This window comes from Gambusia affinis, linkage group LG11 (assembly GCF_019740435.1).
Source record: "Gambusia affinis linkage group LG11, SWU_Gaff_1.0, whole genome shotgun sequence".
NCBI lineage: Eukaryota > Metazoa > Chordata > Actinopteri > Cyprinodontiformes > Poeciliidae > Gambusia > Gambusia affinis.
Window position 1 is genome coordinate 952,941 of NC_057878.1, and position 17,907 is coordinate 970,847.

Here is a 17,907-nt window from a genome sequence, read left to right on the forward strand (position 1 = left end):
AGAAAAATCTTCACTTTCTGAAAAGTGAAAAAAAATGTTTGTGTTTACAGCAACATTTTCTTGTTGAAGATGAAGAAACCACGTCATGCTTTAAATGGCAGTTTTAAAATGGTAAACTCTGTATTGATGGAAGGGTATACAGGACAAACTATGTTTCATAAAATGTGTTGAAGTTTCAAAATCAATTTCTTCTTAACATTTTATCATGGGTGTGTGGAGAGCCATTTTACTGCAAAAACAGATCCACGTCTGAGCAGTTTAACTGACCTTTCCTCAGCCATTCAAATGTCAAACAAGAGACCAGAAACGGTTCGAATATGTTTGATCTTTAAATAAAGCCTGAAGAATTAAGAAAGAACCTGACTTTGAGGTGCTGCTTGTCAGGATGAACGAATTTATGTCCAGGCTGTTACACACAGTTTGTTTTGTCCTGATAGGTTTTCTTAATGCACAGCCTCAGGAGGAAGCGTTGCTGTTCTCTGTGGATCTTTGCCGTTGTTCTGTTTTTACAGCAGCAATGATTGGGCAGCCCGGTTCTCTCGTTCTGCCAATAAACCTTGAAACAGACACAGACGGGGGGAGGCAGTCAGGCAGGGAGGGAGGGGATAAGGAGAGGGAGGTGGGCTGTACCTCACAGGGAGGAGGGAGGGCGTGCCATCGTGGGAGAGGTCTGCTTCTCCACACTAGACTCCCACCATCCCTCCGAGCTGGAGGAACAACCAGGACCCTGTGTGCGGATTCTCGGATAGATAACAGCGCAACACAGCCGGGAAGATGGATGTTCTGTTTCCTGTGGTTCTTCTTTGCACTGCGAGTGTCCTCAGCGGAGCATCAGCCGCGTCTCACTGTGAGTATGGCACCTGTCAGCGCCGCGGCTACGCGACTGGAGCTGCCGATGCTGCCGCTGGCGGGGCTTCACGCCTGGCTGGAGGGGCGCCGTGACCGTGGCTGATGCTGCTGGTTGTCATCTCTAGTTTTTGTTGTACATGTGAAAAAGTTGATGAGTAGTAGTGAGTGGATGAAGGTCAAGCAAACAGGTTTCATTCTGTTCCGCTGCTTGGTGCTCTCTGGGCTGAACAAAGTGCCGAGTGGCCGCAGCTGGATGTTCTGCCGAGGTTCGGCTACATGAGAGCATCATCTCCAGACAGCCTGCAGCCCACTGAACACTCACCCAACACGGGCTGGTGGGCTGTTCAACTGCGCCAAGGCCTGTCTGCGCTGTGTTGTCCTGCTGAGGATGCAAATTTAACATGTTAAAAACAAACACTTTTTTTTTAGTAAGCTTCAGTCTCTGCTCTGGTTACTTGCATGTTCTAATTGGTATGTTTCTGTTGCTTGAAGTCTTAATTTGCAATTGTTGGAAATACATTTAGGATAATATTTCGATGAGTTCTTGTTGAAAAATAGGTCTGTATTTTAAATAAATAATTTTATTGAGCTGGTTTTATAGCTAACATACAGAGGAACACAAACCTTCAGAAACTTCAAGTCACACAAAGTAGTCATTTTTCAAAATGCCATTCCATTTTAAAACCAGACTCCTGAGGCTTTGTCAGCTTTTTTCTTTATTTTACTGTTAATTCAAAGACTGGCTTGATTTAACAGTAAGGGGTAAACTAAGCTCAAACTTTGAGTTTCACAGTAAGCCACACCTAAGACCCTTTTTCAAAGTAGTAAATGCAGCATCAACATCAGCTGGTTTGCAAAATCACACAATGTCATCCCGACAGATGTGATGTTGTTTATACATTTTTGAAGACAACAGTATATTGAACATGTTATAAAAATGTTGGGGTATGTGCTTCTGCAAGATGTTTCTAGGAGGATGTACTGAGAGTGAGTGTCTGCTTAAATATAAAATAAGACATTGTGTTGCCCGCAGCCATATCATCTGGAAATTACAACGTCCAGCTTTGGATCGTCAGGTCCAGAGAGACGGCTGAGTGGAAAACGGTCAACAGAGATGAGAATTATGTTTATATTATATTTTGGCTGTTGCTTTGGACAGTATCATAATGTCCAATGTTTCCAGACTTAAAATCAAGAGTAAATAAAATTATTTTTTGCCACCACAGGACCACTGCTCAAAGCAGCATGTTTACAAGTCCTGGTCAAATATGGTCAAGTATATAAGTTCCACTTCAGTTAGTGGAACAAATGTATTTTTAGTCCTGTGCTGAGTTATTTATTTAAACATAAATACCACTCTTTTGTCTGGAGTATTCTCAGATTTTGTCTTAAATTTCACGTTTTTAAAAAAATATGTATATTTTACTTGTATGTGATTTATTTAGTCTTGTCACAATAATTAATAAATCAATCATTCACATGATGAATTAAAACAAGCTGAATATTTTCCTCCCTTTCTGTCATAAACTGGGTGACTTCAGTATTCAGTCTGCTTTGATTTCATCCAGCCCATTTTTTGAAAGACAATTTTGTTTACAGAGACTCACTGTCCATTTCATCTGCTGGTTCTCTTGTTTTGTTTATTTATCTCTGATATTTAAAATGTCTTCCTGTTCCAGCGTTAAATGTTTACTAGAATTTAAAGTTTATTGATATTTGAGTATGTGTTCTTGCATTATTTTACCATTACTATTATATTACTTAAAACGGTCTTAAAATAACTGTTTGTCGTAATAACAAATTATCATCCAGCAAAATTTGTTATTGTGACAGGCCTAAGCTTATTACAACCACTCACAACAAATCCCGTAAGAACTTGTCCTTTCTCAGAAACCCAGTGTGCCTGTGATCTCACGTAATCTAGAACATCCAAGATATGCTTAAAGCACTGAAAAGAAAAATGCATTCAAATGCCAAACATGTAATTTAATTTTTGTCCCTGCTCTAAACTAGAATTTTATTGTTTCACCATCAATTCATTTGTTGTATTCCCTGTCTGAGTTCCTGATTAAAGTCATGTGTTTATAATTGAACAGACTATTTTCTATCAGCTGGATTATTGATGGAAGCTGTAGAGAAGTTTAAGGAGCAGCTCTAGAGATGGACTGGAAACAGTAAAGATCTCATGATGAGTTGTCGGTATGCAATGATAGGAAAAGAGTGTTGTATGAGGCATGGGAGATGGACATGTCATGATGTCCATGTTTTGGCTATCTAGAACCTGGCATGTCCTACGAATAGGGTAGTGCAACATGGTAGACAGCATAAAACAAACCTACAAAAATAAGCAGTTTTCAACTATTGACTAAATCTGAACTTGCAAGGAGTTTGATAAAAAAAATTTGGCAGTGGCAGTGTCATGCTGAAGGGATGCTCCCTGTTACTCTTGTAGAAACACAGTTGAAACCAGTAAGCAGTATATCTTCCAAGTAGCAGAAAAATGCTTATTCTATCTTCCTATTTGTATCAATAGTACAATAAATGCCTTAGATGGCATTATTAGAACTATAATAATCAGTGGATCCTTTTGGCAAAAGTGAATCTTATTCCAGTTTTTCAGTATTATTAGAGTTCTTTTTTGTCATAGGTTAGACTTTTTTTTTTTTAAATGTTGAATTTTATGGCTAAAAACTTTCTGTCAACCACTTTTCTCCATATGAACACTATTGGTATGATAACAAACATCAACATGGTCACATGCTTATAGGCATGTTTGTGAAACTAACATGTTGGGTTGTTGCTTTGTATTTTCAAGGCTGAAGTTGCAAATCTCAAACAATTGAAACAATTTGAATGCTTTGAATTACAGAGTATAAAATATTCTCTAGTCGTGACTGTCTTTATCCTTGACAGTCAACAGATGTTGGCTCAGCAGTGATCAGACCTGACGTGTACACAAATCAATGTAAAACACCACAGAAAAATTATTACCATATTAAATAAAATAAACTGGATTGAGTTGAAATTTTGAATATGTTTAGATAGATGAACTCTGTAAAGAATGATATGAAATATAATTATCAAAATATTCTCTGTTTCGCATGGTTTCATCAATACAAATAACAGACATTTGAAACATTGTTTGCATTTGTTTTGTATCACAATTGATACAATTGGCTTTTATCTTTCATTTAAATGTTATAATCATCTTTCTGATTATAATCCATGACAATTTAAACAGAATATTGGCTCATTGCATTATGTTTTTGTAAAAGGTTCTTACCTTCTGAAATAGCAGCTTGCAGGACAAATAATACATATGCACTGTGTGGTTAAATGTGATGGAACTGGAGAAAACATAATCAGCTTTGCTGTGACAAAGTCACTTTTTGGCTGAGTGTTTATGAGAATAAAGAAAACAAGTACATTATTACGTAACATTTTTAAGCAAAAGCTTTTTCTCTCCTTTGTTGGCCATTCTATATAATGCATATTGTGGTGTATGGCATTTGAGCATTGGCTTCCCTGATAACTAATATATTTATATTTGTAATACATCTTTTACCTCTAGCCCCATTAACAAGACCAACACGTTGAGCTGAGTTTTCTCAATGATAACAGTGAATGTTATCATTATGAATGAAGAAGAATTGTCTCAACTTACATGGCTGCCCTTTCATGTCATGTTAAAAAGTAAAAGGGGCTTGCAGCAGTAAATCCACGAGAGGCGTTGCCACCATTTGATCTGTTTGCCTCCCTGAACTATATGGTGGGTGTGACATCAGTGTTTAAACTGGTCATGTTCAGGTGAGGAGCAGAGCTGAGCTGACAGCTACATTCTTCATCCTTGACAGTCATGTGCTTCTCAAATGTTGGCAGTGATCAGGCTTGACGTACAGTGCTGCGATGAAACGCTGAGATACTCCTGGAGGTCAAAGTGCTGCTCTCATATTTACCGCTGGGAGAAAGAAGGAGGCGATAGAAGCGGTGTCTCCGCTGCTCTGTTGGGAGGCTCAGACAGTGGCAGCCATTTCCTCTCTGAGGACAGCCCTTTGACTTTTTTATGAGATGATGACAGGTCTGTCATTGGATTTTAGTGCTCAATGGGTCAGTCTGCAGCAGGAGTTAATTGGTGCTGTATTGGCACGGTTTCTCCAATTGCACGAAAAGAGTTATTTACAATTCAATCAGAATAACACTTTTCTTTGAATTATTGCATAATGATGACCATACAATCCAACCTTATTAGCCACTGCTGAAATGTATCTTGACAACAGCAAACCGTGAGGTGCTCTCCAGCAGCCACAACAATAAGAAGAAGTGATTATGTACTGCATGGGGTGAAAGTGCTTTTCTTTCAAATGTATTGAGTTCTGCACAGCTGCTTCCGAGGCCTTTAATGACCCTGCTGCTATTGTTTTATACTGAATATTACTGAGACTACTGGATGGAGAACTGTAATTTTCTCATCAGTTTCTAGACTAAAACCAGTGCAGGTTCTGTTTAAATCTACCCCATCACACTTTCCGGTTACAGGACCACAGAGAGTCCAGGACTGCTCGGAGGCAGAAAACATCTGCACTCAATGTCCCAGTGCCACTCAGTCCTTCCACTGGCCTGCAGTTCAGGCCTGAAAGGATCAGAGCTGTGTCTTTAATCTTCACCCATTCTTAAATTGTCTTTTTGTGGAATTATTTTTGAAAGAAGGTTTTGGTGTTTCTCTGAGAAGGGCGCTTATCGGGATGTATTACATCATCATAGAAATTCTGTCACGCTTGGGGTTTGTCGCAGTATTGTGTGAGCATTGATTAGTGTGTTTAATGAGATAGACTAAGCTTGCATGATGTTGATTTGCTCTTCACAGCCCAGGCTGCTTTTTATGATGCCAGCAGGAAGTGGGAGCAGCTATTAATGGGAGCCTTCTTTCAGAGTTTTAATTTTGATTTTATGTTCAAATAGTGGCTGCTGATTTTGTTAATCCCATTTGATGAACTGTTTGCTGATGAGCTTGAAAATCATGTTTGAATATAGATTAAAATACCGAGGCAGTGAAGCTTAGCAGACGGAGTGGCTGCAGAATGTACGGTGGCCGTGAGGCCTCTGTACAGCAGTCCTGAGTTTGATTCCCAGTCCAAAGCAATTACTGTATTTTTTGGACTATGCCGCTACTTATTTCCCATGTTTTTCAAATTAATAATTGGAAATCAAAATTGGAAATCAAAGACGAAAGTGCTGAATTTCATTTAGAACAACCACATGCTAGCAGCAGGCACGACGAGTAAATTTCTTCAAACTCATATGAAGCAGCTCTTAAGTTGAAGGCTATCAATCTGGCAGTACAGAAGGAATCCAGCAGGTTTATTAGGCCTTATGGAAAACCGAGAGTGGTGGAGATACCAGCGGCTTATAGCCCAGTGAGGCTTATATATGTACGTTTCCTGTTTTTTTCAAAAAAATTTGTAGCTGTAGCTTATAGTATGGTGCGCTTTATAGTCTGGAAAATACGGTAAAGCATACAGTGCTTCTACAGTGGTATTTTGGATAGACATTCAATGTACAATTTCTGTTATACAATTCAGCTGAAAAAACCCAGAACAAATCTGTCTAAGGTGGAATGTGAACAAATAAAAAGGTGCAAAGTTTTGTTGCATACATATGAGCCCCCTCTAATGAATACTTTGACGCATCTTCTCATTCATTTTAAGCGCCCGGTCTCTTCTGGTAAGATTATGTCATCTCCGAAAAATACAAAGTTATTATTTATTTATCATACGCTCAAATTTTTGAGATGGAAACCTGGGAACAGTGTGATCCACCATGATGTCTTTCTGTAGGATAAGTACCAGTAGTACTACAAGTTCTCCATAGAAAAAAAGGGCAGTTGATCCTTTGTCTATTATATTTTTGCTATAATATATTACAAAGCAGTACTCATGTTTGTACTATAGCATCACTTGTAGACAACAGACTTTGCTTGCCTGGCTAAGCATCTGTTGTTTATTTGTTTTTCATAGTTTTTGTATAAACGATACACGGTGACGGCGGCAGGAGTTCACCCTGTAATTGACCGGGAATCTAACCACTGATCCATCTGTCCTTGTCATTTGTGTTCCTGGGCAAAACCCTCCACCTTTTTTGCCTGCAGGTGTTGGTTAGAAGAGCTGATGCAAAACGGCAGCCAGACTTCTGTCTGCCTACCCAGAGCAGCTGTAGCGACAATCTAGTAGCTTTCTGTCATCAATGACCCCTTTGAGATTTCATAATTAAAGATGATTATTATTGTAGCAAAGATGGCTTTATATGCTTTGAACTGGATGCACCAATTGTGCTGTCCCCTGTCCCCAAGACTGTGCATTTGCCTCGCACGCTGGTCATGCATCTCAACAGCTTTCACTCAACAGGGTCTTCTAGCATTTAGATGCAAAACTGTGTTTTTGGAGAATACTTCATTAATGCTCACGTACGTTATAAAAGCCTCATCGCTTGCTCAACACAGACCTCTAAAATCACAATTATAGAGTAATAATTGGACATTTAGAGATTTATGTTGAGCTCATATATGTTTGTGAACAAAAAATAATGTGTGGCACAGTCATATACATTCAATACTCTTTTGCTAAACATGTCTTCTGACGGGCTGCACAGTGGCACAGTTGGTAGAGCTGTTGCCTTGCAGCAAGAAGGTCCTGGGTTCGAATCCCGGTCCGGGGTCTTTGTTGATGGAGTTTGCATGTTCTCCCTGTGCATGCATGGGTTCTCTCAGGACTATGGGTTTTTTCCGTGGGTTTCTCTGGCTTCCTTCCACAGTCCAAAAACATGACTGTCAGATTAATTGGTCTCTCTAAATTCTCCGTAGGTGTGAGTGTGTGTGTGAATGGTTGTGTGTCCTGTATGTCTCTGTGTTGCTCTGCAACAGTCTGGCGACCTGTCCAGGGTGTACCCCGCCTCTCACCTGGAATGTAGCTGGAGATAGACACCAGCAACCCTCCCGACCCCATTTGGGACAAAGGTGAACAGAAAATGGATGGATGGATGTCTTCTGACATGCATTTGGCCCTGTGTGTCCATCCTTTCAACTTGCCAAAGTGTATCTGAACAAACCACATCATCAGTCAATCACAGACAGCTCTTGTTTGTCCAATCAGAGTATTCCTCCTTCCAAATGGTGCATTTGCTTGGATAAATAATAACCAATCACAACCAGCAAATCAAAAAACTGCACCAAAGTAGACATTACTAAACAAATCTAGTTTTTAGGAAAACACAACAACAAAACTTAAAACAAAACTGGTGCAGTTTTGCACCCATGAATATTTAGTGAAGAATAGCAATATTAATTGTTTCCATTTTAGAAATGTTAATTTCAATTTATTCTACTCTTAAATGTGAGCAACATTATGCAGTTGATTGACATTTTAGAATTTAACTAAAAGTTAATCAGGATTTAACTAAAGTGAAAGTGAAAAATTGTTTTATTTCATTTATTTGTATGTGTTTACCATTTTTAAGATTTCTGGTGTTTAAGTATTCTCAATGTCTTCCAAAAACACAAAATTACCACGTCATATTTTTAAATTTCCTGTCAGCAGAAAACCACCACAGTGCCTTGCTAGTGAGCCAACAGTACACAGCCCACCGGCCGTGTACTGGCGACCCTACCAGCAGGCGAGTTATGTGGGGGAAACCTGCTGCAGTATATTTAACTGTTAGATGTGAGCATCTATAAGTGCTGCTTTAGATTTTACTATAGTTTGATGCATTTTCAGTTTACACTGTTTTATTAACTCTCTGCTTGGCAATAATTCAGACTCAGCAATATACGAAACTTTCATCTAGATTGTGTTGCATTTATGTGAAATCAAATGACAACATTTATATGTAAAAATACTATTTGAAACAACTCTGGCCTCGTAAGAGTGAGAACTTATGTACTCCCAGTGTTCGGGAGAGACATATCGAAGACTTTCTTTGTTTAATCCAGTATGTGAAGACTTCCTCTCATTACTGCCAAAATAAAGTCCCTTTAGTTTTGCAAATTTTGTAAAATGATTTTGGAGTTTTGTTTTTTGTAATCTTTTCAAAAAACAAAAAAAAATTTTCACATCTCTAGTTCATAACTCTCATGTCACTTCCTTGAAAAAATTTCTTGAGCTTTGCTATATTTCGTAATATTGCAATTTAAAACCTACAAGTATTTATTTTTTTTTAAAAAGTACCGGTAGTATATAATTTTAAAGAGAAAGGAAGATGCTTTTAATTTATTTTCTTCAAAGATATTAACCCCCCTTACTCTGATACCCCTCATCAACTTTAAAGAGAACCAATAGTTTCTAGAAGTCACCTGATTTGTAAGTAGATTCAGCCTTTAAACATCCAACAGATCAGTAAGGGCCTTGGGGTCAGATGCGGTCCTAGCCAGTTTGGCACCATGGGTAAATAATATTTAGGGGTCTGAACACGTTCTCTGCTTGTGCAACGCTGGTAGAGATGTAAGCCAACTTAGTTTCAGCTATGATTTAATGTACATGCATGCCACACTTTTTTGATGTTGATAATTTTTTTCTTTGTTTATCAATAGTATTAACCTAGTGATGGTCTTTCACACAAAATCTAAATCACTCTTTTTGTGGCAATAATTTGAAAGTTCAGGTGACATAAATTATTTACAGTAGAAATCAATGTGAAGTCCAGACCAATTTTTTTCCACAAATAGATATCAAATTATCCATAGATATCAAATTATCAAGTAGATAATTTGATAATTAGTAGTACTTAACAAATATAGCAGATTATCTATTTGAAGATAAGATAGCAAGTAAATAATTTGCTCTCTTTTCATAGAAGCTAAAATGTTTTCTATTGAACATAAATGTTTGGAGGAAACATCTAGAAACATTGAATACTACCATTCTGTTTTAAAAATACCAAAATATAATTTTCCTTGACCCCGAAAAATGACACAATCTCATCTCAGTAATAGAAGATGCTAAAGGATGTAAAACCCATTAACACTTTAACAAATGAATTCAGTAAACTACCAGCGACCCATGAAGTCACATTCATTTTTTGCAGCAGTTCGATGCAGGAAGGGAATTGAGAAGGTCAGTTTTATTCATGTCTTTTGTGAAAAGACACAGGAATTCTATTGGATTGTGTTCTGGGAAGTTTGGTGGCTGGTGGTGTCTGTTAAGAAGCGATGAGCTGCCTGTCGAGGTCAGAGGATCCATTCTGCCACAGCTCTGGATGCCTGTTTACCCACTGAATATCACTCAGTGTCTGCTGTTGGAGCAGAGCTGAAACTTCCCTAATTAATAATGTCAGTATGGATTTCTTTTTCATCTTGTGGACAGTTTTTTGTGTTAAATTTAAGATTATTTGGTCAAGAAAAGATGGCCAAAATATTATGACAAAAAGTTGAAGCAACAAACTGTGGAACAACTTAGGTTATTTATATTGCTGATTACATGTGATTTTAACATATTTATGAATTTGTAACCTGTTTATTGCACATTTATTGGCAACATTCCAAATCTCCTTCATTAATAAGGCCAGTGAAGGCACGGTGTTCAGCCCACTTGAGGCCTGATTCGGAAGAATAGAAAGAAAAAGGCTTTCATTAGTGGCTGATGTGACACTCTTCAGCGTGAGTCTGTGGGAGGAATTCTGCCTCGCTTCCAGTGATCTTCTCACTGGAGACCGCTTCACCAGCCATCTATTTTTTATGAGCTGGAATCGGTTTCCGGGGTGGCAACGCACCCCCCCACCACACACATACACACACACTTATTTAAATTTTTATGCTTCAAGTTAGCTCAGTGAGCATATACTTCACTACTAATTATTTTCCATCTGAAGCACCGGGAAGGTGTTGAAGCAGAGCATGCATGCAGCTTCATAGGCGCAGCGGTGAGGTGTGTGTGCATGTGTGTGTGAGATGGAGACGGTGCAGCTGCAGATTCACTCACAAATGAATGTGAAGCAGCCACTCAGTGAACTCCTGCAGCTGTACACTTTCAGGGCCTGATGAATTTATCAGATGGTAAATGAGGCAAAGCGGCATGGCGTGGCGCTGCCTCTCCTCACGCTCACCGTTCCTTTGAGAGACAAAACCAACCGGAAACAGCGTGCCATCGCAGGGAGACTGTGAATCCTGAAATGGGGAATGTTAAAATGCATGTTCACGTCACAGTAGGCTCATCAGATCATGGGGTGAGAGCTGTTTTGTTTCATGTGCTTGAAATGTGAATCTCTTGTTTAACTTTCTGCTCCTTAATCATTTAATGATTCTTCCCATTTCAACATTTCCTTAGATATAGAAGGCGGGGAAAAAAACACTGGAAACGACATTTTGCAGGATTTTGGTTAGAGCTACAGAGCCAGAGGGCGGAAATAAAGTTTGAAGTATAAAATATTGAACCAGTAAAAGCCTTGAATCCAGGGGGAAGGAAAGGTTGAAAAATAAACCCTCAGATGGGGACCTGTGGTGAATTGTACAGAAACAAATAGATAAACTGTGAGAGCAGAATGTAACGTAAGTCACAGCTGAAAAATGACGGGCTTTGCTGGAATCCTGATATATTTTCAGTAAAAAATAGCTCTGCTTTTAACTCCACAGCTTTGATTTGTATACAATTTAGATGAACAATACAAATAAGATTTTTTTTGTTTTTTGTTTAAATTTACTATAGACTGAAAAATTCTAGCATCAAATATAAGCAGCATATGTGATGTTTTGATGTTTCAAGTAAAATAGGTACATAAGAAACAAAATTAATTGGTCCTCTAGACTTTTCTATAAATTAGTTTTTTAATGCTAATCACATTTTATGGTCAAAATTGCTACATGTATGTATTTTCTGTTTTAAATGCTGGGTGTCATATGACGTAATATTGACGTCTCCCAAAGCAGATGGAGGGAAAGAAGTAAATGCAGCCCTTCTTTTGATAGAGCATCGAAATACCTGAAGTCTGAGACATGTACACTGAAAAAAATGAACTCACACTGAAAAAAATACCTCTTTGGATGAACATAAAAAAATCATGGAAAGGTTTGCCACCTGATTACTTTGCTTTATTTCAGCACCATGCAATTCTGTTGCTCCTATTTAAATCAAATGTGTTAGGTCAACTTAATTTATTAAGGTTGTACCTTAATAAGGGAATAACCTTTACTAAGGTTGTTCCTTAATAACCTTTATTATTAAGGTTATTAAGGCAATTGTATTGGCTCAACTTATGTTATTATGGTTCTTCTATGGTTGATTCTAAATCAAACGCGTAAATCAAATAAATTTAAGAACTGTTCCAGTGCAGTTCTTAAATGCCAATAGTGCCCTGCAGAGAAAAACAAATATCTATAGTTTAATGTGTAACTAAAACCACTCTGAAGTTTTCCCAGGCGCAAAACAGTTATGTCTCATAATCTCTCGTGATCCCCTGATCTCGCTAGACCGTCTTCGGAGGGAAATTAATCTGACTAAATTGAATGATGTTATCTCCACTTGAATACGTTATTCAAGTTGAGACAAAAAACGATTGTCTCGAGTGATATCCTGAGATTTCCCATGATCTTGCGTGAACTCGCGTGATTTCCCGTGATCTCATTCGGCTTCAGCACTATATCAGTCTGATTATATTGAATCGTGTTATCTCAACATGATTAAATTTCATAAACGTGAAGTTGTTGAATTTTTTGTTTATCCAACATGATTGTATCACGTTTTTGTTTGAAACATGAAATTATTTAGTTAAAAGTACATGATATTCTTTTGTTAATCTGATAACCCTCATGCACTTTTAACTAAATCATTTCTAGCCATACAGTCACAGTGACCTGTGACTATCCCCCACATGGTTAGTGTCTGGCCAGACACAGTCAGAATTGAGCCATCCAAGGGCACTCACCGCTTTGGCGTTAATCCACCTTCAAGCTACTTGATTTTTAAAACAAAAGGAAAATGAGAGGCAAGAATTAACATAACATGCAAATAAAGGTTAGCTCATACACAATTTTTAATTTTTCGTCAGAAGACAGAATTCAGCCAAAGAAAACATTTAAATTAAACAAAAACAAAAAAAAATCAAATGTTACCTTATAAAATTATTTTGTAATTTAGAAAAATTTAATGTTTTTATTTTTTCTTCTATTACGTGTTTGTAAATACTAGTGTAACGTGTGCCTCAAAACGTTATGTACATATATATGTGTAAGCTAAAAGACTGTAAACAGTGTCATTCACACTTTGACCAACTCTGTTCAAAGGTTCAGCTCTAGTCTGTAGAATCAGCGCAGCAATCAATCAATCAAGTTTTGATTGATTGATTAATATTGCTGAGTTGCATGAAATCAGTTAAGATGTAGGAGGATTACTTTGCTCTGACCACACATTTTATTTATGTTTTTCTTAATACAATAACAGCTTTCACAAATCAGTGAAATGTGTTTTAAAATGTAGGGTTGAATAATTCAGACTGGCTTTAGTCAGTTTGTTTGTTGTTTTAGGTTGAAAACTTAAGTTATCACATACAGTACAGAATCCTTAAATGGTCTTTCAATCAAGTGCTGTATCTGGTGGCAACCTTAGCATTATCTCATTCACTTTTCTGTTAGTGTTTAACATAGTTGAAATGATACTGGCTTAGCAACAGTCATTCAATAAGCCTTCGAATAAACTCTATGGTAAAACACATAGGCATTGTGTGAGGGTGTTATTGTTTGGTTACTGAGCATTGCTGCATGAAGTCCTGCCCACCATTTATTCTCAGCTTTCTAGAAGGATCTATCCATGGTGGAGGTCCATCAAGCTGTTCCTTTTCAGTTCACTTCAGCCTGATGTTTGAAGTGTGTTAGACTAGCACAGCAACCAACTGCTGTCCAAGGGTTTGACTAGAGCTCTGAAGTGCCTGGCTATAGGTGGCAGCTTGATGAAAACTTTTCAGAGGTATGGATAAGAAACCAGAGGTCAAAATAAAATTTTGACTGTGCTCTGGAATGTGAGGAAATGGGACTTGGAATGTTACAAATTAGGCTGGTGCTCATAAAAAAATCTGACTGATGTCAGTGATCTTAATTAATCCACAGCATGACAAAGGCATCCTTAAAAATACAATGGTGAAGTTTTCCAGCCGTGGTGTGGTGTTCACATGGCTGACTGCGGTCATCAGTGCTGCAGATCTCTGTGGTAAAACCCTGTTTGGCCTGCATGACATCCTCCTTCAGCTCTGCAGATAAAAACACACACAATTCTTTCTTTATTAACTTAAAATTGTTTTTAAAAGTTTCATTACAGTAAAATCCAGCATGTTTAAATCTTTAAATCTCCTTAACCTCTGTAAGCCTTTGCAACTGTTAATGCTCATGTTCCATGCTATAAAGGTGATTATCTCTGGTGATTCTGGTGATATTGAAATGCTGCTGCTTGTTTTAGTGTAGACAAAAAACATGGAGTCTTTTTCATAGCTGTTTAAGTGTTTTTTTCTTTTCATTATCTCTACTGGTGACCAAACATAAAACCAGGTCATGTCATATCAATAGTTTCATGTGGTACAAAACCAAAGTTTGAAGTAAAAAATGCTCAAACAGAAGTGGACATGATGATGTTTACTGGACAGATTCCACCAACCTCTCAGGTTCAGCGCATTCAGCACAGCTGAGTTGGCAACTTTCTAATACAGAAAGTATTAGTATGTCCTTTCTAAGGACATATTCTGATATGATCTTCCATGGTGTGATACACTTTGTAATAATCAGGTTATTAGATTAAGCAGATGATATTACCTCATTTTTTAGGTGTTACATCTGCCAAAACATCTGCCTTACAGATGTTTATAAACAATGTGAATCAATCACCCTGCAGTGTCTGCTACATTTGTATGCCTGCTAAATGTTTTACGTTTTAGAAAATTCTTTACTATCTTTGCACCTCTTTCTGCTTGATAATTTCTCAGAAGGTTTTTGTTATTCCACCTCTGCTTGTTTTTCCATCAGAGCCAGCTGATCTTCACAGCTGACTCTGCTGATGGTTGTGTGTTTCATGCGGTTTACTGGGTCAATATGCCAACTCACAGCTGCTTTTAGAGTAATGAGGAAAGTCCCACAGATCACTGATGCTTAGAGATGAAGTGTAAACATTCTTAGCATGGTTCTCTACCTTCAGCTAGATGTTGTGGATTTTTTTGATATTTGATCAAAAGCTATGAAACAGCAAGAAATTGAACTCTGATTTGGTTTGCCTTAAAAATGCTAAAAGATGAGAGAAATTGTAAAATTATGACTAAGAATTCATGTCTTATTGACAGTTCTTAAACACCAACTATTCAGTCTTCAAAAAATTAAACACAAAAATATAATTAAAGTAAATAATTATTTGCAATTCAATTTAATCTTTGTTAAGTAATTAGCCAGTGGATCATAAAATAAGTTCTGTAATAATCACATTTAAAAGTAAGAAGAATTAAAAGAAATCTGAACAAAAACAGATTGCCAATGATGAGTAAGTATTTGCGCTGCATGCTTAACTAATCATACAACTTTAAAGTATGGAGTTTTCTTGTGTTTCCAAAATTATGCTATGTTTTACTTCTGAAGCTTGGTGCAGTATTTTGATTTGCTGGTTGTGAATGGTTGTTATTTTTCCAATCAATTGTAGCATTTGCAAAACATCCTCTGATTGGATAAATAAAGACTTGAGTGCGATTTGCTGGTGGTGTGGCTCATCTAAGAGTGTGTGACATGTAAATGCACACAACATACATTGCTCTGTTCATGTGAATCACATCAGCCTACTGCCCTTAACGTAATGTAGTAAATGTCAGCTCTGTAGCAGACGCCCCCTGTGGTCAGACTCAACGTTTCACTCACCGCTCCTCAGACTTCAGAAAAAAATGTGTTCAACGTTTTTTAACCCTTTATTCATGACTTTTAACTTTATTGATGAATTTATTAGCATGTAGACAAGTAGAGACAAACAGTGATTTAAAAAAAGGTACCTGACCCCAGACTCATTGTGTTCATGTATAGACCATAGCATGTCGCCATTGCGCTTTCAACCGTTTTGCCAAAGATACTCTTAACCCATTTATATCATCACTGTTACTTGTGCATTTAAAGGAACCTTATTTAAAAAAGACTAACTAAGTTTAGCCTGTCAGGGGCAAATAAGCCCTGCTGGCCCGCCTAGCTTATTATACACTGGAGCAAACTGTGCATCATGCATTGGTCTTTACCGACATACATCTACATATATGGAAGTCAGTAGCTCTGGTCTGGGATGTCATCCAACATACATACATTTCCTTGTGCCTTATTCCAGGGATAAAGGCTATAGGCTTAGATATGTTATTGATACACTGAGATAGAACCAATTTCAGACACATCAATATAAAAAGTTCAAAAACTTCAGCATGGGGTGGTTAATCAGCAACCAAGCTAATATTTCAGGATGGTGAATATCTTCCATCATACCTCTCCTACATATTGTTTATATGTTTTTTTGTTTTTTTCAGAATGTATTATCTGACATTTCTTATTAATATTCATATTTGTATGTCTTTTAGTTTTTATACAAACTCTGAAATATCAGTAAGAGCCGGAGTATCCAGGAAGAAATGGATGGACAGACCATGCATACCCAAAGCAAGTACACCACAAGCTGGGATTTGAGCCCAGGACCTTCTTGCTGCCAAGCAGCAGTGCAATAAACTGCATGTTAATAACAAACCTTTCTTCTTATTTAATATTTTTTAACCAAAGTATCCCAAAGATACTTTTCCAGATTGTTGTTCTGACCTAGCTGTTAGTGAAAGGTGTTCGTCAGCAGCATATTGGTAAAGGAGTGTGTGTCTTTACACCTTTAGACCATATAGGTTGTATTATCGACGTTATGTAAAAGTAAAAAGTTAAAGTAAACCTAAAGGTTTAGAAAATAATTAGAAAAGGCTGATTTCTAAGACTCTTAACACTTGGAAAAAACACCCAGCTCATATTGTGATTGCTTAGATAGTCATTATATGTGTATGCGCATGTCTTCCCAGCAAAAACTGTTGTCAAGAAGATTCATCTTCTTACTCCTTTTCCTTTTCCTTCAGTCATTCATTTAATTGTGACTCTAATTGCTGAAAATCCAATTAATACAACTAATTAGCTTAAGTTGAATAAAAGTCTAAAGACATGAGCCCAGGATAAATTGAAGTCAATATGTAGATAAAATCAGATCTTGCAGTTCACCTTTATATAACCTCCCAGTTTGTGCCTGTTTTCACAGAGGGGAAGTTAAAAGGCAGCTTGCATGGTCCTCTGGAGATCAAGTATACAGAACAACATGCTTTTTGATTGGAATAAAGAAAATACTAAGCTACATGATATCAGACTATTTAGAGAAATAATTTCTGGCTCATCCCTTAGGAACTGAAAAAATCTATCATGATGAATGCGGCGCCAGTGGAGGCCTTTCCCTTTCCAGCTCCACTGGTCACACAGTGATGCTGCACCAGCTTCCAATCTATAGAACATGCTGCAAATAGCTGTATAACCTGTAAGTTTCCTCCTCTATTTATTTCACTGTTACTGGCAGAGGGTTTGAAAGGATTATAAACACCCACTTTGTATTGACTATGCCAATAAGATGCAGGCAAAAATGTGTGGGGGCTCATATAGTGACGGAAAAATTAGACCAAGAACTGGAAATGAGAAAATACTAATTGGGTGATAAATTTAGACCAAAAATTGTGGGAAAACTCTGTGATTGGCTGGACTTCACAGTTTATACATTTATATAATTAGAGGTTATGCTTAGAGCTGCATGTTGGCACTTCATGATTTGATATTGATTGGGATGCAATCAATGAATGAACACATTTCATGCACCTTCTCTCAAATCCCAGCCTGTTATCTGAACAATCTCGGTGTCTTTGTTGCCTAAAGATAACTGGCAGCATCTGTAAGCGGAGCTACTTAATGTGGCTCTTTACACTGTGTTATTAGGCTATAACCACCTGCTGCTGGGCTGATTGAGGGCGGCTGTAGCTGTGATTAAGAGTGGAGCCTGGACTGTGCTTTAC

General features: G+C 37.6%; 1 protein-coding gene across 1 annotated transcript in view; it reads left to right on the forward strand.

Moving 5' to 3' along the window:
• The first annotated feature begins 632 nt into the window (after nucleotides 1-632).
• The window catches only part of LOC122840202 (contactin-associated protein-like 5), a 177,804-nt gene continuing 160,529 nt past the window's right edge, over nucleotides 633-17,907 (forward strand). Inside the window, exon 1 of the mRNA XM_044132441.1 lies at nucleotides 633-847. Coding sequence (XP_043988376.1) covers nucleotides 775-847 — 73 coding nt within the window. The 5' untranslated portion in view covers nucleotides 633-774. The remainder of the gene's footprint in view (nucleotides 848-17,907) is intronic.